This window comes from Meles meles, chromosome 4 (genome assembly GCF_922984935.1).
Source record: "Meles meles chromosome 4, mMelMel3.1 paternal haplotype, whole genome shotgun sequence".
NCBI lineage: Eukaryota > Metazoa > Chordata > Mammalia > Carnivora > Mustelidae > Meles > Meles meles.
This window is the reverse complement of record NC_060069.1, coordinates 7,743,768-7,768,877: the sequence shown is the minus strand read 5'-3', so window position 1 is coordinate 7,768,877 and position 25,110 is coordinate 7,743,768. Positions and strand designations below refer to the sequence as shown.

Genomic DNA, 25,110 nt, shown 5'->3' with positions numbered 1-25,110 from the left:
AACAGAGGAGTCACCTGATTGGGGCCCTAAACTGGTATAGGAGTTGAGCAGGCCAATGAAAGAAGCATGACTTTCCAGGAACGGTGGTAGTATGTGCTGAGGCAGAAGGGCAGGAGAAAGGAGGTGCATCGGTGGCCACCAAGTAGCTCATTATAACCAGGGCATGTGGAGGGAAGGAAGGAGGGACAGCTAATGAGGCTTGAAAACCAGGGAGAGACCAAATCCTGGAAGACCATGTCAGCCATACCAAAGAATTCAGAGATGACCTGAGAGAAGGCTCATAGAAGGGGTCTGAGCAATGGTTCATCATGACTAGATTTCAGCTTTAAAGGGAGATTTGTGTTGGTAGAGAGGAGAGGTGGAGCAAATGAGCCAGAAACAATGGGAGCAAACAGGCTGGATGGATGGCAGGGTAGGGCCTGTACGGGGAGCCAAGGTTGAAAGGAAGGCAAGATCAGATTTCTAAGGGGCCAGAGGAGGACTCTCAGCAGATGGTGACCCAGTGTGGTTAAGGACGGTCCCTCTGGGGGCAAAACTGTAGGTCAGTTGTAGGAAGACAATCAGAGGTTGTTACAGCTCAAGATTTGCCTACAGTGATGACATGAGCAGACTTGAGAGATGGGTCAAGGAAATTATTGGCAGGGCTTGACATATGCCACCTGGAAATACAAAACGGGGCGCCTGGGTATGTTAAAGCCTCTGCTTTCGACTCAGGTCATGATCTCAGGGTCCTGGAATCAAGCCCCGCATCGGGCTCTCTGCATTCTACTGACTAAAATAGAAAATTATGAAAGGAAAGTTGGTCTAAATTTAGGTATGGATAATGAATTTGGCTTTGATTGAGCAGAGTTGAGCTAATGGTTGAGCAACCAAGCAGAAACTGCGGTGTGCCACTGAAGATTTTGGGCCAGAGGGGCCTGCAGGTCAAGATGGAAAGTTCTGGGTATCATGAGCAAAGAGATTCTATTTGGAGACTTTGAAATGGAGGGTAAAGGGAAAAAAGATAACAAGAGAAAGCTAAAAGCTTAACAGCAGCCTTGGGGGATATCACAGAGATGTGTCAAATGCTTAGAGGTCTCTCAAAAAATGGGCTATAGGACACCTAAGATATCCAATAATGCTGAATGGAGCCCACCCTGGACAGAGCTAGGCTCCCTGGAGAGAGAAGCAAAACAGGACTTCAGAGGCACAGGGAACTCTTGCAGCCTGGGTCAGCAGGGACCAATCCCAGTGATAGGGTGGATTTTCATTCAGCTGGAAGTATAGGACTTGATTCCGAAAGGACTGAATGTTAACAAAAACACAGTCTTCATGAAGAATACATTTGGGTAGAAAACCTAATCCTACATATAGAGTACATAAAAATGACTTCAAAAACCAGCTCTTTGGAGGGATTCAAATGTACAGGTCCAGCTCTGAGGTAAGTCTCCTAGTGGTATACCACAGGGCTCTGTCCTTGGTTCCTTCGTTTTCTGTTTTTAGCTGCAAGGTGTATGAAAGCTGCCTTGGCATGAAAGGGCAAAATGGCAGAAGATACAAAGCCAGGAGGGCTGGTAAGGACAAGAATAGGAGTAGGGATAGAACAGAATAGAAGAATAGAGTTAGGAATCAAAATGATCCTAACACACTGGAACAATGGACCAATGAAACTGAAAGATATATATATGAACTCCTACTTTGGGGGCCAAATACCAGATACATCCAGAAAGGACAGGGTAACTGGACTTGCAAAAAAAAAAAAATGCTCAGGGACTCTAGTTGACAGGATACCCAATATTAGCAGCAAATATAGCTGGTCAAAATCAAATGAACAAATATGCAAGCAAAGAAAAACCCACAAAGCAAACCTTAGGGCCCATGATGAATAGAATTAGAGAGTTTAAACAAAGGAGCAGACAGTCCCCTGGAGTCTGAACTGATCAGGCAACATCTGGAGTTTTGCATTCCAGTCTCTGTATCATATTTTGAGAAAGATGTGGACCAGTTAGAACATTTCTAATCATTCCCACATATATCTGAAGCCTGAAGGTGGATGCTTAGAATACAAAGATGGGAAGGTCATAGTCCCTGCCACTGATGACGAGAGATATGGAAACCAGTTTATATGAAGAATGGAGGAACTAGGAATGTTTAACCTGAGGAACAAAAGGCTTGGAGGAAGGAATGAGGGGGAAAGAGAGTGATATAAGAGACTAGACTCTCAATATTTATAGGACCACCAGAAGGAAGGATCGAACTGACGTTAGATGCTCCAGAGAGTGGAATTCAGACTCTTACAGGAATGAAGACTTAAGCTCTTGAAGGAAGAAATTTCCATAATTAGAGCTGTCCTAAAATGGAATGGTAATGATGATAGGTAATGAGTTCCCTGTCACTGGAAGTAGTCAAGTCGAGGCTACAAAATCACCTATCAAAGAGTGCTATAGAGGGACGTCTGGGTAGCTCAGTTGGTTGAATGACTGACCCCTGATTTCGGCTCAGGTCATTATTTCAAAGTCCTGGAATAAAGCCCCAGGTCAGGCTCCCATGCTCTGCGGGGAGTTGCTGGAGATTCGCTCTTCTTCTCCTTCTCTCTCTGTCCCTCCCCCTGCTCCTGCACTCTGGCTTGCATGCTTTCAAGCACCCTCTTTCTCAAAATAAATAAATAATTTTTTTAAAAGAATGCTATCAAGGGATCGTCACTGGGTAAGAGTTTGAATAGTTGAATCCTAAATTCCCTTAAAACTCTAAAATCCTAAGATGCTTTCTTCAGTGAATGATGTGAGATTTCTCTGTTCTGTGGATGGATAAAGCTAAGGTGTGAAGTGTGGCTGAGGCGTGCAGCTGGTGGGAGGCATAGAAGGAAAGGAGTAACACTGAGAGAAATTGGCAAAAATGTTGGGCAGTTTATAAAAAGAAGGCTCTGTGCAAACCGAGATGGAAAGAACTCAGGGGGGCAGTTTCAGATTTGTGTTGATGTGTGTGCTTGTGTGTGTTATTGTATAGGCTGCAAGTTTTTAAAACCCTGAATATTTCACATATAAATCCAGGTTTCCCATTGTTCTTGAAGAGGACTGGCACAGCCCTTCCCAGGCAGAGGTTACTGGAGGAGCAGAGCACCAGGTCCCCTTGCATGAAGAATGAGGGATGCTGTGGGCTTCAATCCCTATCTCTCCCTGCTTCCCAGACCCAACCCTCGTCCCTCATCTATATTCCCCACCTGGCCCCTAAAAGCATTTGGATTTGCAGCCGGTTTTAAAATTTCACATGGGCTCTTTGGAGACAGAATCATGCTTTCCGTTTGGGGATTGCTAGTGCGTTGTCTGGTGTTTAGCAGATTCTCGGTACTGCAGTAATGTTTGGTAACGGATCCTCGGGTGGGGGGCAGAGGAAGGATGACAAATCAGAATAATGGTTATGTGCCAAACCTCCCTACCTGGATCTCAGCTCCTGGAGAAGATTTCCCTAGAGTTCTATGCTTCCAGCGCCCCAGGAGCCTGACAGCCTGTAAAGCTAGGTTACCAGAAGTTAGCTGCCTGTCGCTTTCATTTTAATAAATCAACATGTAACACTTGCAGTAACAGTGCTCTCCAAGCTGTTGGAGCAGTGACTTCTAACATTCATTTGTCTATCGCATAATTGGCCTGTCGGTAACATCTGTAACCTGGTTATTTCCCCTTCTGGGTTGCCCACCTATGCTGATTAAGCTCCTTGATCTGCAGATATGAAAATGAGCAGCCATTTCGAAAGGCAGCGGAAGAGGAGATTAACTCGCTGTATAAAGTCATTGATGAAGCTAATTTGACAAAAATGGATCTGGAGAGTCAAATAGAAAGCCTGAAAGAAGAGCTTGGCTTTCTGTCAAGGAGCTACGAAGAGGTAGGTGGGGGCCAGGGCGGCACTGGTTTGGCTGCAGCCCCGCGGCACGCAGCTGTCTGGTGAGCTCGCAGTCAGTGACGGTAGCTGCTGTCGGCCCCTCCACCTCACTTTCCCAGGGCTGAACACGAGTAAAATACTTCCGAATCCTTGTAGTGGGTAAGGTGATGCTGGGAGTCTCCAAATCAGATGGCTTCAGGCCCAGGCTGGGACACAAATGAAGGAGAGGCAGGTCCACGCTGGAGAGTGAAGGAGCTGTGTTGAGCCGGAGAAGGCATCCCCTAACTCAAAGCCTTGTACTCTGGGGCCTTTTTTGTTGGTTGGTTGGTTGGTTGGTTGGTTGGTTTTAACACTGCATAGAACAAACAAAATAACTTTGATGGTAGATCAAGGCTGAGGTTTGCACACACTCGTTAATGAAATTAGGTCAGCTCATGGAGTGACAGGACTCAACGGGACTATGCAACCTCCCACCCATGATTCGGTCCAGCTGCCTGCAGAACGGCCCCAACTCTGTTCCACCTTACACGATGTCTGAGCAGACATCGAGTGTACTTTCAGCTGAAAAAGTCAAAACCCACTTAACTGTGCTTACCTTGAGAAGTTCCTTCCTTTGTCCGACCTTAGGCTGACCAGGAGCCCTAAGTCCACGTCCCCCTGCTCCTAGCTCAGTCGTTTGTCACCACTGTCCACCACTAACCCTTTAGTGACCTCTAAATCTCTCCCAGCCTACTCTGACTTAGCAAAATTCATACATTTCATCTTGCTGCTGTTGCGTCCTCTGAATTATTTTGCTATTTATGCATTTGATATTTGCTTTGAGTGGGCCCGGGCTTGCAAACACCAGCCTAAGAAATACCTCCTTCTTGCAAAAGACCATGACATGCGTGCTGGCAAGAGGATCGGGGATTTTGCCAGGCTCTGGGAAGCCTCATGTTTGGCAGGAGCAGAATGAGACGCACCAGGGGTGCCCACAGACCTGGGCTTTTGCTGGCAAAAATTCTGTGTGCTCTCCTGGTCTTCTGGAACTCACCTGGAGTGTATATTGTCTTTTGCAGGATGTGAAAGTGCTGTACAAACAGTTGGCAGGGTCTGAGCTGGAACAAATGGGTGTTCCCATCGGCACTGGTCTGGATGACATCCTCGAGACCATCAGGATCCACTGGGAGAAAGATGTCGAAAAGAACCGGGCAGAAGCAGGAGCCTTGCTCCAAGCCAAGGTGAGGCAGGACCTTTTCCCTGTGCAGAAGGAGGCCAAGCAAAGGTGAAAGGCAGTCAACATAGGAAAGAAGAAATGCTACAGTTTCAATCTCATTAGACATAAGATAAATACAATTTAAAATAATAACATTTTGTTTCCCTGTCTAAGGCCGTAACATGTTTAAAAATGGTAATACTTGATGCGATGGGGACAAGTGCATGATGAAGTAGGTTCTTCCCTATAGCACTGAGGAGAGTGAACAATATGACATGTTTGAGTAAGGGAATTGATGATATGCATCAAGAATCTTGAAATGCAGGACACCTGAGTGGCTCAGCTGGTTAAGCGGCTGCCTTTGGCTCAGGTCATGATCCCAGCATCCTGGGATCAAGTCCCGCATCGGGCTCCTTGCTCGGCAGGGAGCCTGCCTCTCCCTCTGCCTCCGCCTACCTCTCTGCCTACTTGTGATCTTTCTCTCTCTGTCTCTCTCTCTCTCTGACAAATAAATAAATCTTAAAAAAAAAAAAGAATCTTGAAATGCCCCTGCCTACCAGTTGAATAATCTAGACACTGTCCTAAAGAAATAATTGAAAATATAAAGCTTATATCTAAATGTATTCGCTGAAGCATTCATTATACGAATGAAAAAAATAGGGAGAAAAGCACATGAATGTTTAATAATAAGAGTAAGACTAAGCTACAACCTTTCCAGACAATGAAATACCAGGTAATTATTAGAAATATTTATGAAGCATTTATAACAACATGGGAAATGCTCACATAATAAGGTCAAATGAGGGAAAATAAGAGAGTACAGAAGTGTATATACCAGGAACCAGTAAACTTTGTCAAGCACCAAAAAATAAATATGTGACTTCCTGGGTCTGACAGTCTACTACAACAATTCAGTCTATTACAACAATTTGAAAGACAAAAGGTAACACATGAGCATGACTGTGTTGCAATAAAACTTTATTTATAGAAACAAGAGGTAGGCTGTATTTGCCTGCAGGCTGCCGTTGGCCAACCCCTGGTAGACACAGTAGAAAGCATTCAAACAAAGAAATGAGGCATCAAGCAAAAATTCAAAAGAAAACACTAAAATGTATTGGTGTTAGCAGTGGTTGTCTTTGAGGGAGGGACCTATTTGACATGTCGAGAGGTTTTTTCTTTCTTGCTTTTGAGTATAATATTTTCTCAAGTGTTTTTTTAAGCAGTATGAGTTATATTCATGGAGAGAAATATCTCTTTACTAAACCTCATAAATAATAAAGGAATTAACCAGAACACAGAATGCACAGGGTTTGTTCTTCCCTTCTCCATCTCCCACCCCTGTGTGACTTGGGGATTCTGAGGCACAGGACCAGAAGAACAGAAGAGGAAGGAAAGTGTAGAGAAAATATGAAAAATATAGTAGCTTATTTTTTTTGAGAGAAGGCATGCGGGCAGCTTCTATGCTCTGGGTTACTGTTCGGTGGGTCTCAAGCCCATCTGCACAACAGAATTATTCCAGAACATTGTCAAGAATGCTCATGCCCAGGCCAAAACTCTCTGGATGATTCTAATATACAGCCAGGTTTGAGAGCCACCAGAGTTTATAAAAGCTACCAAAAAAAAAAAAAAAAAAAAAAAACCCAAGGAAGACCTTTTCTGTTCTTTGTTCTCCCATGTCCCTTCAGCCCCCTGCCCCCTCAGTATCAACAGGAACCTTCCCAGCAGGGTCTTCACCAATTCTGGATCCCCCAATGTTCTCCAGCCTCAAAAACATCTTTACTCCCCCGTTTCTCTACCCAGATCCCTTCTCAACAGCCCCCTTTTTTTCTGACCTTAATTCCTTGGGCCCAGTCCCTACAAACTCTTGCCATGGCAAATAGTGCCTACTAACTGCACAAGCTGTCTCCCACCCCAACCAGGTGAGAGGGGGAACAACAGAAAGGGAAAAGTGAAACCAAACCATAGATTTAATGTGGGTGGGTCCATTGCTTCTTTTTTAGGAGACTCATGAATATTCATAATTCATGACCTGAGACACCACAGCATCCCCTTTCCTCACTTCAGAGGTGAGGATCCAGATCCAGGGAGGGCAGCTGATGTCCTGAAGTCACATAGCTGGCTGGGAGCACTGTCGCTCAGCCCTCCTGGCTCTCGGGTCAGGCACCTTTTCTCCACATTGGGTAGTCGTTCCTCCCCCGTTCTGTTTCCAAAGTGAGAGTTCTGTGGCCCAGGAGTTTGCAGCCTTGCTTCTGTCCCAACACTTCTGGAGCATACCCCACATTGCAGTGATTATTTCTTCGGGGAAGCGGGTGGGGGGGGCATTGTAAATAACAGAAAAAAATCTGCATAGTGTGAAAAAGAAAAAAATCCTGCCATTATTACTCATCCTTCACCCTCTTGAGAATCATCACCAGCCCAACAGTAATTCAAACATTAATTCTGAACAGATTCATTAGTGTTTTTTTTTAATAGAGTAATCTGAAAGCTACATCTCAGAGAAAACAGACAGTACTTGTTTTCATTTGGCTAATGCTGCTGGGGCCTCTTGCAGAAAGGCAGAGCTCAGAAAATATTTGCAGAATGAGTGAATTCCTGTGATCATCAACAGAGATCAGAACTGACAGCCAGAAGTCCTCCAATAAATAGTTTTGTCAGTTGCTGTCATGCCCTTAGGGGCTGACATTTGCCCATCCTGACTGAGCACCTCTTGTCGGTTTCTTGGCAGCGAAGCATAAATGTAAAATGGCTTAGCACACACTCCCTTCAAACCTTTCGCAGAGAGCATACAGACATGTATTTAATTACCTTTCAGGCTGGGGAGGCTGAAAATTAATTGACATGATTAATTTATGTCTTTGTTTAGGTTTCCCCAGAAACTGACCTTGTCTGAGACAAATATTAAAGAGGAAATGGTTTATCTGGAAGCTGGGAGAGGGCGTGAACCAAAATACCAGTAGGGAAGAAGCAGAGAAGGGAACCAACAAAGAACCCATGGAATACATTCCCCCACAGACCCTAAACAGGCCACCTGGGGGAATACGGAAGAACCCCTATCATTCAGCTTTTTCCTAGCATGCCTATGTTAAGATGCTTCCATTCTGTAGCAGGCAACTTGCGTTCTTAACCTCCTCCCTGGGAACTTCCTCCCCGGGAAGGGCTCCTCATCGTCACTCCTGGAAGCCTCATCTCTGTCCCTTATTCACTGAAGTGCGAGGGTGTGTACAATAACCAAAGGCTTATTCAATTGCCAGCATCTGCTGGCGTGGTGGGGTAGGAAGTGCCAACAAAAAGGGAACTCCGCTTCCTTTCAATACCCCCAGGGGCCAGGCACCTCACAGCAAATGCGCTCATGCTATCTCTTCCGACAGTGGTCTGCGCTTGCCTCAGATCAGTTCAAGGCACTTGTGGTCAGGAACTTTATGGGAGCTATAATGACCATGCCTTAAACAGCCCCAATGACACATCATGGAGACAGTTACGAATGAAGAGAGGTGAACAGAGGGAGATGAATCGTGAGGTTTCTGGTTATTGATAGTCTTAGAGCTGGATGAGACATTAGCTTCTGACTAGAGCAGTGCCCTCTAATAGCAATTTCTGTGAGGATGGGACTGTCACGTGGTCTGCGCAGTTATCCAGTATGACAGCCACTGGCCACATGCACTCTTGGGCACTGGGATTGTGTCTGATCCAACTGAGAAACTGAGTCCTTAATTTTATTTAATATTTATTAATCTTTATTTAAATAGCTATGTGTGGCTAGTGGCTACCATATTGGACAACACAGTTCTAGATCTATCCATGAGCAGACTAGGAACCCTGGATAACATGTCTCCATATCATCCACATTCACAAACAATAATTATATAGGCTGTCATAGCAACGCCCACTCTTTGCTTGCGTGTACCAAGAAGTGTGAATATTTTCTGGAATATATGAAATTGTACGGAATGTGTTTCTGCTAGTCAACTGAGGTCACTGGCTCTGGATGACAACATGGCCCGATGTGATATCCCCATGAGAGCCAACAGGGAGAGTCCCTTTCAAGAATAGAAAGAGCAGAACCCCTAAAAGCATCTATAATCTAGGGGGTCCCTGTGCGTTCACGAGTCAGCTATAATCCCTGCTGTCTCTTCAGTGAAATAAGCCGTGGTCTGTTCTGGCGTGCTTACTGCAAGCACCGAAGGGAGTCATCTAGCCTTTCTACACCTCCTAGCATGTCACAGGGAGGACTTGGCAAAGGGCCCCAGCTCACTTTCATTTCATTTTTTTATTTACTTGGATTTTAGCATTATTAATCTATAATACCCTCACTTGTTTCAAAGTTCAAAATGTACAAAATGACATACAATGAAAAATGACATCCACCCCATGTCCCAGTTCTTTTCTACAGGGTCGATCAAGGTTATCCTTTTACTATGAGTCTTTTCAGAGTTGCTTTATGCACATACAAGAAAATATGTGTAAATTCTCTCTCTCTCCCGTTACACAAATAGTAGTATACAGAACGTACTGCTTTTTAGATGCATGATATTAAACCACAGTGGGCAGCAAATTATAGCCCACAAGCGAAATCTCACCCTCTGCCTGTTGTTTTTTTTTTTTTTTTTTGCAAGTAAGTTTTATTGGAACACAACTATGCTCATTCACTTACATACTGTCTATGGCTGCTTTTGCATATCCCAGCAGAGCGGAATAGCCACAGTGGAGGCCATATGGTCTGCTAGGCCTAAAATATTCACTATCTGGCCCTCGGCAGAAAAAACTGTTCTAGCAATGGATATCCCAGGACTTATTTAATGCCCTGCTGATCGATATTTAGGTGGCTTCCAATCTTTTGCTTTTATACATTAGACTAGTCACTAACTGCGTATGTCCCTCACTTCCCAATATAGAAAAATATCTGGTGGATAAATTCCTAAATGTGGAATTTCTAGGTCAAAAATTATGCACACTAGCAATTTTGATAAATATTGTCAAATTACTCTCGATGAAGGTTGTAACAATTAACCTTCCCATCAGAAGTGTTTGACAGTGCCCATTTTCCCATATCCTCACCAATACTGTGAGTTCTCATACCCTGTGGTGATCCTTGTCAATAGTAGAGGTAAAACACAGTTTTTCAGTGCAGTTTTATTTTGCATTTCTCATATTATAAGGAAGGTGGAACATCTTTTTTACATGCTGAATTCCGGCCATATTTGCTCTTGTTTATACTATCGGATCATATCCCTTGCCCATTTTTTTAAATTTTTTAAATTTATTTATTTGACAGAGAGAGAGAGAGAGAGAGATCATTAGTAGTCAGAGAGGCAGGCAGAGAGAGAGGAAGGGAAGCAGGCTCCCCGCCAAGCAGAGAGCCCGATGCAGGGCTCCATCCCAGGACCCTGGGATCATGACCTGAGCCCAAGGCAGAGGCTTTAACCCACTGAGCCACCCAGGCGCCCCTCCCTTGCGCATTTTTATTAGGTCTTGGACATTTTATTACTGGTTTGTAGTGACTCTTTGTACACTAGAGAAATTAATCCTCTCCCTGCAGTGAGTTGTACATATCTCCCCAGCTCATCAATTGTCTTTCTGTGTAAGTTATGGTAGTTCCAGGTGGCTTTCAAAAGATGCTGTTAGCCAGTAGAGCAGGGTTGCTATAGGAGCTAGGAGGCGGGGGTTTGGTTCCCATCACTGTGTGTTACAGGAGCGTAGCCAAGCTGGTCAGAGCTGGGGGACAGAAGAAGGGGAATCAGTAGTAGTTAAAAGGGAAACTAAAGAGACTGTCTCACTGAGGTAAGCCGTGCCTACCTTTCACCTGCTTTTTACCCAGACCCTCAGCGTCCATGTTGTGTTTCCAACCCCACAACTGGTCGACAACCCATATTTGAGTGACTGTCTATATTGGGGATCACCCAACACTGTAACCTCCACATGCTACCAAGAAATATTTACTCACTCACTCATGCAGACTCCATTTGCCAAGCGAATATTTGACAAATGTCAAAAAAAGCAGGGGCCAGGCCCTGTACATGGGGCTGTGGGCACAAAGTCCCCGGCCCGTCCCTGGCCACCCAGTTCTTCAGTCTCAAAGCTATCTTAGGTATTTCCCAATGGTAGCTCTTTCCCATGAAAAGGGTAGGGACCTTATTTCTAAAATAAGAGACTTGCAAATATAAAATAACCAAATCCCCGAGAAATTAAAGTAGTGGTGTTTGCATTCAACGCTTACCTGTCTTTGAGAAGAGACAGAGCAGAGGAGACCCTTCTTTGGGATGGAATGACCTCCATGAACCAGAAGAAAAATACTATCATTAAACTTCTCCAATAGTTACTTTAAGAAGAAAAACATATTTTTCTCTTCAGAATTCCATTCACCGCTGAGCCTCTCCTGCTGCCTTCATCAGTGGGATATTCTTCCTTATGACTGAGGGGCAGCAAGTCCACAAAGCCGGGTGTCCCTCGCTGTGTCCTTAGGCAGCTTCCACTGAGGCTGGGAATTGGTCCCATAGCCTTTCATGAGTAGCCAGGCAATTCCTGTGTCAAACAATTCAAGGAGACACTTGGCTTAGCCTAGCCAGGCCAGCCCTCCTGCCAACACTATTAAAGTTCCATTGAGTGAGACACACATTTCTTTTTAGCTCCTGCTAAGGAGAGCTCCTGTCTCAGGTGAAGACTGAATGGCATCCGGCCTTCAGCCAAGTAAATCCTCTCGTCTGGCTGGAGTAGGTCAGGGATGTGGATGCTGCTTGTCTAAAGCTATCCTTAGCTAAGTAACATTTATATAATCCCCATGGTCATTATAATACTGATAAGCTAATCCTCCTAATTAAAAGGAGGTGTGATTTCATTCCATTGATGGGGGACCCTCCCTTTCTACAGTCCCTCGCGTGTGCCTAGGACACACTGTAGACCTTTAGTAAATTGTTGGGAGTGCCCAAGGTGTAAAACACCATGTTAGGTCCCCAGTGCAGACAGAGGCATCAGTAAGAAGTTGTCCTTGTACGCAAGCTTACTACAATCTAGTGCGAGGCTGGTTGAGGGCAGGTGGCAGGCAACGGATAGAAAGACCATTCTTCTACAAGGCAGAATACCACGTGCTTGCAGGCAGAGTCAACAGAGTATTTAGTAAGCCTGTACCAAGTGCCCAGACCATGCCCTAAGCACCTGACAGGCCGTTCTCATTTCATCTTCCCACATGAGCTAGGTATTGTGATCTTCTCCGTTTCACAGAGGAAGGAACTAAGGCACAGAGAGTTTAGTCACTTCCCCGAGAATACACGGTTCCAAAGTGGTGGAACTGAGATTCGGACCACACTTTCTGCCTCCAGAACCATCACTCTGGACTGCTAGGTTGGCCTGGACAGATCACACAGAGTGCGGGGGAGTCTTGATGCATTGTCTTGTGGAATGTGAGGTTGAGAGGCCTTTGTCTTGAGGGTCCAGAAGGTTATGCCAGACTTTTGTCATGATCTTCCCAAACCATGAATCTGTGCCCTCCCCATGGAATAAGATTCCTCCTTGATATAAGATGGTGAATGCCTATCTCCATGAGGAATCCGTTGCTTTCCCTTTCTCCGTGATAGTGAATAGCATGAGGTTAGTGTGATCCCAGGAGGTCCAAGAGGCTGCAGAGCAAGGCTCTTGTAAAGCTCTTGTTCACAGGCCGCAAAAACAGAGAGCTCAAACCACTGGCTGAAATCCACACAGCAACTGCTGGAGAAAGGCAGAGTACACACTTCAACCTCTCAGCACCCATCTTGGATACGTGTTCTGCTAGGAACACACCTGTGTAGCAGAGGGGTGGGTTTAGAGATGGCCCTTTTCCCACTCCATGTGGAGACTCTCAAATACTTCCTTCTGCCTTACTCCCAAGCATGCTGTCCTTCTTCTTTCCCATCCACTTTCACGTGCACTAACGTGTACATTTAATTTAAAATTTTTTAATTTGAAATTTTTTACCGTGTTTCAAAGTGTCTATGTGCTCTCCTGTCCCAGAAATATAGATGGAGTGCAAAGGCGCAGGCTGGCCCCCTGCACAAAAGAGCCAAGATTTCAAGCTGGTTTGAAAGTCTGGGGACCAACATATTTGAGTCTCATTACACTTCCTAGCAACTGCACTCAGCAACAAAACACAGTCCTACCTTCCTAGACTCAGATCTAGAATGGCACACCTGCTATTTGGTCTGCGAGGAGAAATCTTGAAGGCATTGGGTGGAAACGGAACAGAAGTAATTATTAATCAGAAAGCATAACTCTAAAAGAGAAGAACAAGTAATATTTTTAGGTGACTTAAAGCAGCAGACTGTTCCCAGAGGGAGGGCAAGTACCATTCATAAGCTGATTTGAGAAGGTATTGGGCATGATACAAAACGACACTGAATCCCATAGTGATCAAATTCATTTTTTTCTCTTTCAATCTTAATTAAACTATCTAGGAAGGTTTTCATTGGGTGGGGGTAGGTCAGCCACACTTCTCTTATACTCATCGATCTCACCTTTCAACGAAGAGAAAGCAGGCTTTGCGACTCAGCTGCGTGGTGGGCAACATTTGCTCAAATACAATAACATTGGTTTTATTTTAATGTTATTAATTTTTCAGCTATTTTTTGTCTATGACCAACAGTTTTACAGTTTTATCCGTTTCCTTAGCAATCTAGAACTTTGTTCCCATGGACCAGGCATCACATGGGAGTTTTAAATGCAGATTCCTGGGCCCGTTCCGATCTCCTAAATCAGAACCTGCATTTTCTTAAGTTCCCTAGATCATCCTGATGCACATAAAATTTGAGATCTTATCTACAGCTTCCATTTTAAACACATTTATCTACAAAGGAAACATGAATCGATCTAAATAAAAATTGAGTCAGTATTCAGATATGTGAAAAACCATGCTGCTTGTTGAACGTTTGGGAAACACTCCAGTCCAGCAATCCAGCAATCATCCCACTCCCCCCAAGATCAGCACGTACCTCTGAATACAGACCCCTCATTGTCTGGGTTGAGAAGAGGGCAGATCACCTGCAGGAATGTGGTGATGGCCTTGACCAGCGGATTTACCCCAGACCCACTTACCTAAGCTTTGAAATTTGCCTTCAGTGAGACTTGACTGCCATTCACGCCCACTGCTGACCCTGGGTGTGCTGGTAATGTTTCATAGCTACTCTCCAAGGACAAATGTAAGCATCTGTGTTTATTTGCCAGTCAGATTCACAATATCGTATCATAGTAACATAGATGTTTCTGATGATGTGTTCTTTATATAATTTTAGAGATAACTTAAATTTTAGAATAAAATACATACTTTGCCTTTCCATTTGCACCTATCCCTTCAGTGTGACTGACTAGCTATCTCTTGCAAAATCTGCCAACTGTTTTTATAATTCTGTCATCGACAATGTCCAAAATCAGATTGCAAAATATGCTCAATTATTAATATCCGATTAAGCAAAAAGTCACATCAATGATAAATGAGAATAGGTCCAATATGAATTTTGGTTGATATTTCCATTGACCTTAATGAGTCCTTTCATCAATGACATGAGTAACTTCTTTGCAAATCAGATAATAGTTTATAAATATTGGAAAGATATTACCTCTAATTTTTTTGCTATTCATAATGTGACAGCTATAGACATGACCCATTTTTTTTTTTAAGATTTCGTTCATTTATCTGAAAGACAGAAATTACAAGTAGGCAGAGAGAGAGAGGAGGAAGCAGGCCCCCCGCCGAGCAGAGAGCCCGATGCGGGACTCGATCCCAGGAGCCTGAGATCATGACCTGAGCCGAAGGCAGAGGCCCCAACCCACTGAGCCACCCAGGCGCCCCAACATGACCCATTTTAAGTTTAATCTGCATCATTAACATTTTCTGCATCCCTTAAGTCTAGACAATCAGAAAAACAATTCAAACCCTGATTTGTAGTGTTTGCCAATTTCCATGAGGTAAAAAAACTCACCACAGCTGATCTCAAACTCCTAACTTGATGTAAATAAGCGCAGAGTTTGGAAGAGATGCTCAGAAGCTCACCATTAAATGTTATTCCTACCCCACAGGTACCATCGATATAAATAACTTCGATATAGCACAGATAATGATAAAATGGAAATAAATTAGCAAGTGATGTGTTTGGAGTATTACCATTTTAATATATATTAATTGTAAGTGGATATAATTTAATTTTTAATGATGGCTGTGTTTACCAACCAGCTTACAAACTTCCCGAAAATTTAACCCTCCCCAGCTTCCGGCTGCCAGCTGCTTCTGGCCGTTCTATGCACCTGCACCTTCCAGCTGCATCTGTCTGCAGGAACCCTGCCCTCCCACCCACACAGCCCACCCGGCCAAGTCCCAACCCCAAAGACAGGGAGGAAATGGGGTGACCCATCACAGCAGGACTTGACAGACCATGAGGATGTTTTAGAGGGGTCCACCTTCACTTTGGGGAAGATGGCTCCACTTTGGGGGCTCTTTTTTTCTTTAAGATTTTATTCACTTATTTGATGAAGAGAGAGATAGCAAAAAAGGGAATACAAGCAGGGTAAGTGGGAGAAGGAGAAGCAGGCTTCCCACTGAGCAGGGAACCCGACGAAAGACTCAATCCCAGGATGCTGGGATCATGACCTGACCTGAAGGCAGATGTTTAACAACTGAGCCACCCAGGTGCCCCCACTTTTGGGGTTCTTGATGAATTGGTGGAAATGAATTGGTGGAAGCAGTGGCTTTCAAAACTGGTTGAGAGTACAGCTCTGGCATGGGCCGCAGCATTTCACAGACCACCGATCTTGAGAAAATAACTCAGTCTCTCTGCCTCGGTTTCCTCATGTAAAATAGGAATAACAATGACACGTGCTTCATAGGGTCGTGAAGATTAGCTGAAATAGTGGACTTAAGCGGTTAATGGAGTGCTTGGCACAGAATAAGTGCTTAGCGCCTGTTAGTTATCATTAGTAGTACCCAACCTAGAGTGGCTTTTACAAACTCATTTTTGGCCGATACTACTTTTTACGTATAGAGAAGTACATACAGTCACTATTTGCATGCTTTTAATGTTCTACAAGCTTCCACATGTATAACGTGTTGGAAGTGTCATAGTGTCTCTTCTCATTGTCATTTGCATTCTGTGGGGAGGGACTGGGGCTCAGAGAGGCTGAATGATGGTCCAGGGACACACAGCCATGGGCTGACCAGTCTGAACTGGGCCCACAGCTTCCATTCACCTATAGCTTATCCCAGACCTTGAATGGATGTTTTTGTTAAGCTCTGTCTAGCCCTCACACAGGGAGAACTACACCTGGGATATGAGCCCTTTGACCCCAGGTTTCTTAGTCAGTCAGTTTGACTGGACTACTTTTGCATAACTCTGTAAATAAGTACTCATATGTAGTAAAAATGGTCAATCCAGAACAGGTTTTCTCTCCCCTATCACTGAGTTAGAGACGTGCGTCAGGCTGTACCACAGATGAATGAAGGTGATCTCTAGTTTTTCCCCTTTCTCCAGCAGAGAGAGAAAGAATGACCTATTCCCCCGAAAGTATGGGAAAGAATCACACTATGTCCTTGCTGAGGGAGAAATTGCAAAACACAGACCTTCCCCTTGTGTTCACAACTGTGGCCAGACTGGTTTTTATAAGGAAACAGGGACTATCAGATCAAGTTGGATAGTTCCACATTTGAAGAAGGTGTGAGGCAATTGGCACTGCCTGACAGTATTGGGACGGGTTGGGAGTTCTCTGAAAGGCAATTTGTCAACATCCGTCAAAATGACAGATGCATACCCTTTGAGTCAGCAGTCCCACTGCAGGGATTTACCCCACAGAGATACCCCCACGTGTGGAAAATGAGGGTTGTAGGTAATTCTTTACACTATTGTTTGTAACAGGCAAAGACTGGAAACAATCTAAGTGCTCCTCAGTGCAGGGCTTCTAGATAATTCTGTACTTCCAAACAAGGCAATACTCTGGAGCCATTAAAAAGAATGTAATTGATTTATATATACTGGTAGAGAATATTTTCTAGGATATATTAAGTACCAAAGCAAGTAGAGGATGATCATATATATTTACTTATAAATGTATGAAATATCTGGGGGGGGTGTTGCCTGGGTGGCTCAGCTGGTTAAGCGACTGCCTTCAGCTCAGGTCATGATCCTGGAGTCTCAGGACTTCCTGCTCATCGGGGGAGTCTGCTTCTCCCTCTGACCACCCCCTTTTGTGCTCTCTCTCTCTTCATTCTTTCTAAGAAAGAAAGAAAGAGAGAGAAAGAATATAACAGACGGATACAGCTATCATGTGTGTGTGTGTGTGTGTGTGTGTGTGTGTGTGTGTGTAATTTCTGGGAGGAGGTATAAGAAACTGGAAAGAGGAGAACTGGGTAATTAAGGCACAGGGACAAAATGAGACTTTCTCCCATAAATCCTCCAGAAAAAGATTTTGAATTATTCTACTTGCATGCACTCTATGTTCAAACTCAATAAATGCTTGTATGCAAATCAGGATGGGTGCCCGTGGAAAAAGAGGGATTTTGAGTTAGAGGCTGTGGAGTGGGTCCGGGAAGGGCAGGAGGGAAGGCGGGCTTCGGACTGTCCACGCACCCCTGCTCACGCGGAGACCTGCCCCTCCCCAGCAACAGGCAGAGATGGCCCGCATGGCACAGACCCAGGAAGAGAAGCTGGCCGCTGCCCTCAGGCTGGAGCTGCACAACACTTCGTGCCAGGTCCAGAGCCTCCAGGCGGAGACGGAATCCCTGCGGGCCTTGGTGAGTGGGCTGGGAAGAGCCCTGGCATTTCTTATGTCAATGTTTTACTCCCAACGGTTGCACTGTAGTCATCTGGGTTAGAGTTCACAAGAGTCTTGAAGCCCCAGAAGGGTCAGCTGATACCGAATCACAACCAGTATAGTGAAGGCTGTTAGTGCCTCACCGGAACACGCGGCACCAGGCCACTGCTGAGTGTTGGCCGCTCACATCCACAGATGTCCCACTTCTCCAGAGAATTGGCCTCAGCCGAAGAGTGGACGCCTGGCCTGGGCGGTTAGGCCCACCTCCTCTAGCCCTCAGCCAATGACTGGCTGACGCGGGGCTTAAAAGCCCAGCTCGTTGGCTTCCAAGTGGAAGGGGTTTCGCCCTGTACTTCACGATCCTCGCAGTCTCCCTGTGGGATCAGGCTGTACCAGACTCCAACTGAGACTTCCTCCTGGCTTAGCGCCTTCCTCTGTCCTATCCTGCTTTCCTTGCTCCCCTTTTCTTGAGAGCAATCCCTTAACTCTTTACAGGTACCAGGATCCCTGGCTCAGGCTCTGCTTCTGGGAAACCCAAATTAAGACTAGGGAGCTCCTCAGACTCACTGGGATTTGTGGGAAGGTCTCTTGCATTATTTATTATTAATAATACTTAAAATAATTATTAATAATACAGCAATTTACCCTCTGCTTTCTGGGGTGAACTGAAGTTCTATTAGGGTATTAAGCCTACAGCTCCTCCTTGATGGCCCCTGCGGGGGACCCATGTGTACCGATTTGAACCACAAGCATTTTGTCCACACTGCAGTTCAAGAGGGGATGGTTCATGTAATCCTTATGAAGCTGAGGTGGTCTGGATTCTACCGAGGTCCAAGGAGCCCGTCTCTCAGCTTCAAGCCTTGGGAAAAGTTCCAGTACTATCGCTAGTGCCCCTTTCTTCTACCACTCCCCATACACCCTCCCCATCTCAATCTTGCCACCCAAATCCATTCCGTCACCAAACCAGCAGCCCCACCTCCCAGTGCAGTCTTAGCCTACCAGTAAGTTAGCTCAAGGATTTATTCTAGTTGGTTCCCTCAGAAACAACATTTTCACTACCCATGGTCAGGATCATTCCATCAACGCCGAGTTCCCCTCCTTCATGTGTCTTCCGTTCCCTTAGGTCCATCATCCTCTAGGCAACAAGGTCACACAACACCCAGTCAGCTCAGGAAGACGCTGTCATGCCACAGCATAGCACATGACACACACGTCACTGCCCCAGCTCTCCCTCACATTCTGTGATGGGATTGCGTTCACTGCAACGGGATGTGAGAAGAGGATCTGAGGTGAGAAAAATCGGGAAACTACAGCCTAAACAATGCCGTTTTAGTTTTGTTTTTTTAACTGAAAGACAATTAGCATTATTTACTCAGAGTTATGTGAATTTTATGCTCATTAGTTTTATTCCCTTGCCCTAACCCTTGATCCTAATATTAGGGCTGCTGCCTTTTCCCCAAGTCACTTTAAACACGTATAAGGGGGCTGCCATTTATTCCCCAGATGTCTTTATGGCTGTCAAAACGCCACTCTTTCATAACAGAAAGTGCCAGGCAAAACGCTGGGGACACACACTGAAGCCCACATCATCAGAAAGCCTGGATGAACCGCACCTGAGGGGAGGCAGCCCGTCACTCAGCACACATTCCACATATATACTTGCTCCAGCTGTGTGCTAGGCCCTCCAGGAGGCAGGTCCCAGGGACGTGACCATGAAGGGAATGGTTCCCGTCCTCTAGAAGCTCATAACCACATTGGGTTCAACCCAATGACTGAACACAGCAGAGGGTACTGTGCTCCCCAGAGCGGTTGCTCCTAGCAGCCTCCATTCTCAGCAGGCACCAGCCTGCCCTCCCCTCTGTCCCTCAGCAGATGCTGTCGCCCGCACCATTCTGCAGGTAGGATTAAGGTCCCCAAACACGAGATCCTCTGCCTTCTGTTTCCAAAATACCTCTGAAGTTTTATCCCCTCTCTCCTTCTTTCAGTAAATTTCCCCTGTCCACTGTTGCCCCATGTGGAGCATTTCTCTATCTACTGTCCTTTCCTGCATGTTCAGTGTCCCTCCCTCCACTGGGATTGCCTGGGGGTAAAATAGAAAGATTCCTTTTCCAGACCTTCTAGCACCCCCAGTGCTTGGGCTTCCTTTACAGACCAGCCCGGTTTCCACAGGAAGGGAAATGCCCAGAACCACCCTTAGGGGTGGGGGGTCCCCCACACTTGAGCCCTTGGACATGTTCTTCCCATGGCTGCAAGGAGACCCCTCCCCTCAGCTCTGCCCACCCCCACCTGTCCTCACACCCTTGGTACAAGTGAGGTAGAAGATACGCAAGTGCTACAAACAGCGAAAAGCCTAGATCCTGACTCCCACAGGTGGGGTGACCTCTCCACCTGCCACCCACTCGCTTTCACAGCACTGTGGTTCACGTGGTTCTGTCAGCTCATCCGCTGACGTCACATCAGCTCCTTGAGGACAGAGACCGTGTCTCATTTGTTTCATGTCCCCAAAGCCCTTGATGAGGGCCCAAAATGTCATTTCTTCAAAGTGATACTAATGGTAACGAGAGCATGCTCGCATGCATTCTCTCATGGGACACTCAGAGAAACACTGAGAAGTGCGGTGACTGACAACCCATTTTGCAGAAGAGCAAACTGTGATTCAGGGGTTTGCCCATGAACAGGAGTAACAAGGGGGAGAGCCAAGCCCTTCTGGCTCTATTGCACTTCTAGACCACAGCAGGCCTCTGGAATTGGAGACTGGCCCTCACTCTGGAATCTGGAATCTTGACTCCTCTACTCATTAGCGGAGTGATGGCTCTAAGATTCTGTTTTCTCACTTGCGAAGTGAGGATCTCTTCAGGTTATCTTATGTATCTGCCATGTAAGTGGCTTCAGACAACAGTAAAAAATGTGTTCGTTCAGTCTGCAATTTAGGTGGAGTCCAGCAGAGAGAGCTGGGGCCTCTGCTGGGGCCGGCCCTTCCAAGAATGGTGGCTTCCGCTCACATATGTGGGGCCTCAGCTGTGCGTCTCTTTTTCTCCCTCCATGGGGCCTCTCCAGGTGGCTAGCTGTGACTTCCTCAAATCATGGCAGTCTCGTAGTCAGACTGCTGCTGTGGCATCCAGCTTCCCTCAGAGCATCAGCACAGATGCCCCGGGCCTCTTACCGGGCCTCTTACCACCTGGCCTGAAAAATCCCTGAATGTCACTTATACAGAACTCTGTTGGTCTAAGCAGTCAAAGGCCATCCCAGATCCCACAGGAAGGGAAAGAAACTCCACCTCTTGACGAGGCAGTGGCAAGGCCACCTAGAGAAAGAACACGTGGGATGGAGACTGGGATCGCACCTGCCTTTGGAAATGTGCTCTGCTGCTCAACCGACCTGTATTTGCCTCATAAAGTCATGGGGATGATGACTAATGAAACAAGGCAGGTCAAGCCCTTACTTAGCACAGTGCCTGGCACAGAGTGAGCAGTAAATAACTGGAATCTATTACTGCCTACCATTGTAAAATTATTATTATAACCACTGAAATAGTAATCCCAGGTTGGCATCATCCAATCACCTCACTCAAACCCCATCGTCCTGACTACCGGAACAAATCGGAAGAAAATTCACACCCCCAACCAGAAGAGGTAGGAGTAGTGGCATGCTGGCTGTGCTTGGGACCCAGGACAGGCCGCCTCTGTCCCCTGCGAGCTAGTAGATCAGAGCTCTGGTCACTGGGCCTTCCAGTCGAGGATAGGAGCCCAGACAGCCGGAATAAGGAGCACACCTTCCTGCAGCTTTCAGACACAGCTCAGTCCATCCAGCCACACCTGTTATCCTTGGTCAGAGCAACCCGCACACACACAAGGGCCCCACAGCTCATCTAAGCCTCAGGCAGGTGAGCTGGCGGCACTGGCTGTCCCCTTGGCCAGCAAGGCCCTCTTTGTATTGGCAACCAGGCACCAGTAATGGTGCTTAAAGCCTACTGAGCTCTGTGTTCTCAAATCAGGAATGGAGTTCAAGGCCAGAAACCACATAAGGTCACTATTTTTACTTTCTGGAGGGCTTAGCAATTCAAGGAAGTCCCTTCAAATCTCCAGAAACTGGGGAATAAGTGTGCTTCTGTGACCTGGGTTTGCTTGCCAGTGTTGTGCTACTGTGGAGGCTGGAGTGGGGAGATGGGTGGCAGTGGCCTGATTGCCATCGCTCGAGCCCAAGAGTCTCTGTTGAGAACCAGGCGAGGATGTCAGGGACTTGGGTGGGAAGAAGCTGGACCGAGACACTGAGGATGGGACGGAAGAGACAGAGGGCCTCTGACAGGCATTTGCATAAACATATGTTGGGCAATGGGTCCTAAGTCATCAGAGCAAACTTCAGGCCAAGCAGAGAAGTCACCTGTGAACATGGAGCAAAAACTAGACAAATGATCCAAACATGATTCCATGAAAGATCTTTCCAAACTACAGGTGTTACAGGTACAACATCAACACTAAACACTACAAACCAAGGAATTTCCTGATGAGCAAAGTGGGAAAACCCAGAGAGTTTGGAACAAGAGGTTCTCAAAGTGCAGGTGGCCATTTCCACATCTTCTTTGCCATAGAAGGGTTTTCAGATCTCACCAAAATAATAACCCTAGACCAGATACTGATCTAGATTTATTTTCTACTAGTCACATTTTTGCTACCTGTAAATGTACCTAGGATGGGAATCTGACTCAATATTCTTATGTCTTATGGAATTAAGATGGTTTAAATAAAGTGATATGGGGGCCCCCACTTAACAGGAGCCATGATTCAAGATGGCATCATGACCAAAAAGCATCCATTTCAACCATAGTAATCAAAAAGGTATGAAAAATCTCCTAGGAGACAGGGTACAGAAAGTTGTTTTAATGAGACTTTATCTCAATTTGAAAAGATATTTATCTGTTCTTATGTGTTATGTAAAAAGCCAGATGCTAAATTATAGGTACACCATGATTACAACTATTAAAAATGTTAAAGATAGATGCACACAGCTTTTTAAAGGTGTTTGTTGGTCAGCGCTACAGTCTGCAGGGCTTGCTATATGAGAAAATGAGGTTTCCTGTCTAATGGGGAGACAGGTAGAGCAATAAGTGTAACCATAATACAAGTATTGTCATCCTGGCAACACCCCCAGATGAGCACCTACTCTGTGCCAGCCCCTGTCTTACCATGAGAGTTACAGAAACTTCCTTTCATCTCTGAAGATCTCACTGTCTGGTAGAGGAAACATGCCCCAAGCAGCTCAGCCCACTATGACAAGTTTAAGGGCATGCAGGTACTTGGGCAGCCATGGAAAGCCAGAGGAGGGGTCCCTAACACAGCCTGGTGGGGGGAAAGGGCAAGAGACTATCAAGGAAGAAGGAAGCCCTCCTGGGGGAGGTAACCCCCAAGCTTGGACTTGGGGATGAATAGGAATGATCCAAGTGAGAAGGAAGGGGAGATACAAATCCAGATTTGGACTTTCGACAGAGCACAGGGGTTGCTGTGTAGAGAATGCAGGAGTAGGAGGAACTAGAGACCAAGAGATGAGTTACAAGCTACTGAGCTTACCCCAAGGGAGCAGTGATAAGCATTCATCCTGGGCACTTGTGGCTGGGGGAGAGAGGGCACAGATGTGAAAACTTTCCAGAATACATAAGAGGCAGGACTCCATGATGATTGAATTGCGGAGGGGAGGAAGATGAGGGACATGCCCTTCCCTTGTTTCTAGTCCATGTGAATTCGCCAGCGGAAGCACGGGAGAGGCAGACAGGTTCAGAAAGAAGTTGGTGGCTCCACTGTGGATACGTTGATTGGAGGTGCCCATGACTTCTATATATTTCCAGGAAGAAACTCAGAAGCAGGTTTATTCTGGGGGGAGACATCTGTCCTGGAAACATCAATGCAGGAGTCATCGGGAGAGAGACAATTAAGGTCATGAGTGTGGCAAAGACCAACCAACGCAGGCCCAGGAAGCAGAGGTCAGCGAGAACAGGCTCAAGATGGGGCCTTGGGGAGCCCACAGTGAAGGGGCAGATAGGGGAAGAGGCATTGGCCAAGGTGTGCTACTAACACACCGAAGAAAACACGGTCGGGTGTGCCACGGCCAGAGACATTCTTTCGAACTCTGGCAATCTGGCCAAGAGAGTCAGAGGAGAAGGCGTTTTAGCTGAATGATGGATGGGGTTTCAGCAGTGGAGGAGGAAAGGGCCCCGCAGGGAGTGAGAAATCATGAGCAGAAAGGCCCAGAGGCAGTTCAGAGAGCACGATTTCTTTGAAAAAACACCTGCAAACTGTCTCTCCTGAGTGTGTCAGTTTCTCACTCTCATTTTTTCTCTCGTTATCTTTCATTCTGTCTCATCAGTACACTTCATCGTTCTCCCTCTCCTTCCCCTCTTGGCTGCCTTCCCCCTCAGCAGAAGGATCTGTGAATGAGACCAAACAAGAGTCTGGCCTCTGGAGGCGGAGTCGTCGTCTCCCTCAGCAACTCAGCCAGGCCCTTGTCCTTGGAGTTAATGGGCGGCCCAGGCCCAGCGCAGCCCCTCCCGCAGCTCTGCCCAACTCCCTCCTCGAGGGCCGGGCATGCGGCCTCGGGTGTGGACCGCGTTCTCTCTTTGGCAGAAACGAGGCCTGGAGAACACGTTGCACGACGCCAAGCACTGGCACGACATCGAGCTCCAGAACCTGGGCGCCGTGGTGAGCCGGCTGGAGGCAGAGCTCAGGGAGATGCGCTCCGAGGCCGAGCAGCAGCAGCAGGCTCGCGAGCATCTGTTGGCACACAAGGCCCAGCTGCAGAGGGACGTGGCGTCCTACCACGCCCTGCTGGACAGGGAGGAGAGCGGGTAAGCCTCTCGTCGCCCCTCTTTCCTGGGACACGTATACATACCCATGGGTTCGAAATTTAAAAGTTTGTTAAACCCTAGAGAAGCAATTAAGGTAAGAAGGAGAAATCACCCTCAAACACCGCAACACATACATACAACCACAGCCTGTGTCCTTGCAGGAAATTTTTTTCAAATTAATTTTTTAAATTTAATTTCAATTAATTGACATATAATGTATTATTGGTTTCAGAGGTGGAGGTCAGTGATTCATCAGTCTTAACACCCTGTGCTCATTACATCACGTGCCCTCGTTAATGTCTATCACCCGGTTACCCCATCCCCCACCACCCTCCCCTCCAGCAGCCCTCAGTTTCTTTCCTGTGATTAAGAGTCTCTTTTGGTTTGTCTCCCTCTCTGGTTTTGTCCTGTTTTACTTTTTCCTCTCTTCCCCTAGACGCCTCTGTTTTGTTTCTTAAATTCCACG

General features: G+C 46.2%; 1 protein-coding gene across 1 annotated transcript in view; it reads left to right on the top strand.

Annotated features, from left to right (window-relative positions):
- Positions 1 to 24,648, top strand: part of BFSP2 (beaded filament structural protein 2) — a 58,397-nt gene extending 33,749 nt beyond the window's left edge. Inside the window, exons 3-6 of the mRNA XM_046003549.1 lie at positions 3,702 to 3,858; positions 4,914 to 5,075; positions 17,658 to 17,789; positions 24,424 to 24,648. Of these exons, the coding sequence (XP_045859505.1) occupies positions 3,702 to 3,858; positions 4,914 to 5,075; positions 17,658 to 17,789; positions 24,424 to 24,648 (676 nt within the window). The remainder of the gene's footprint in view (positions 1 to 3,701; positions 3,859 to 4,913; positions 5,076 to 17,657; positions 17,790 to 24,423) is intronic.
- The last annotated feature ends 462 nt before the right edge of the window (positions 24,649 to 25,110 follow it).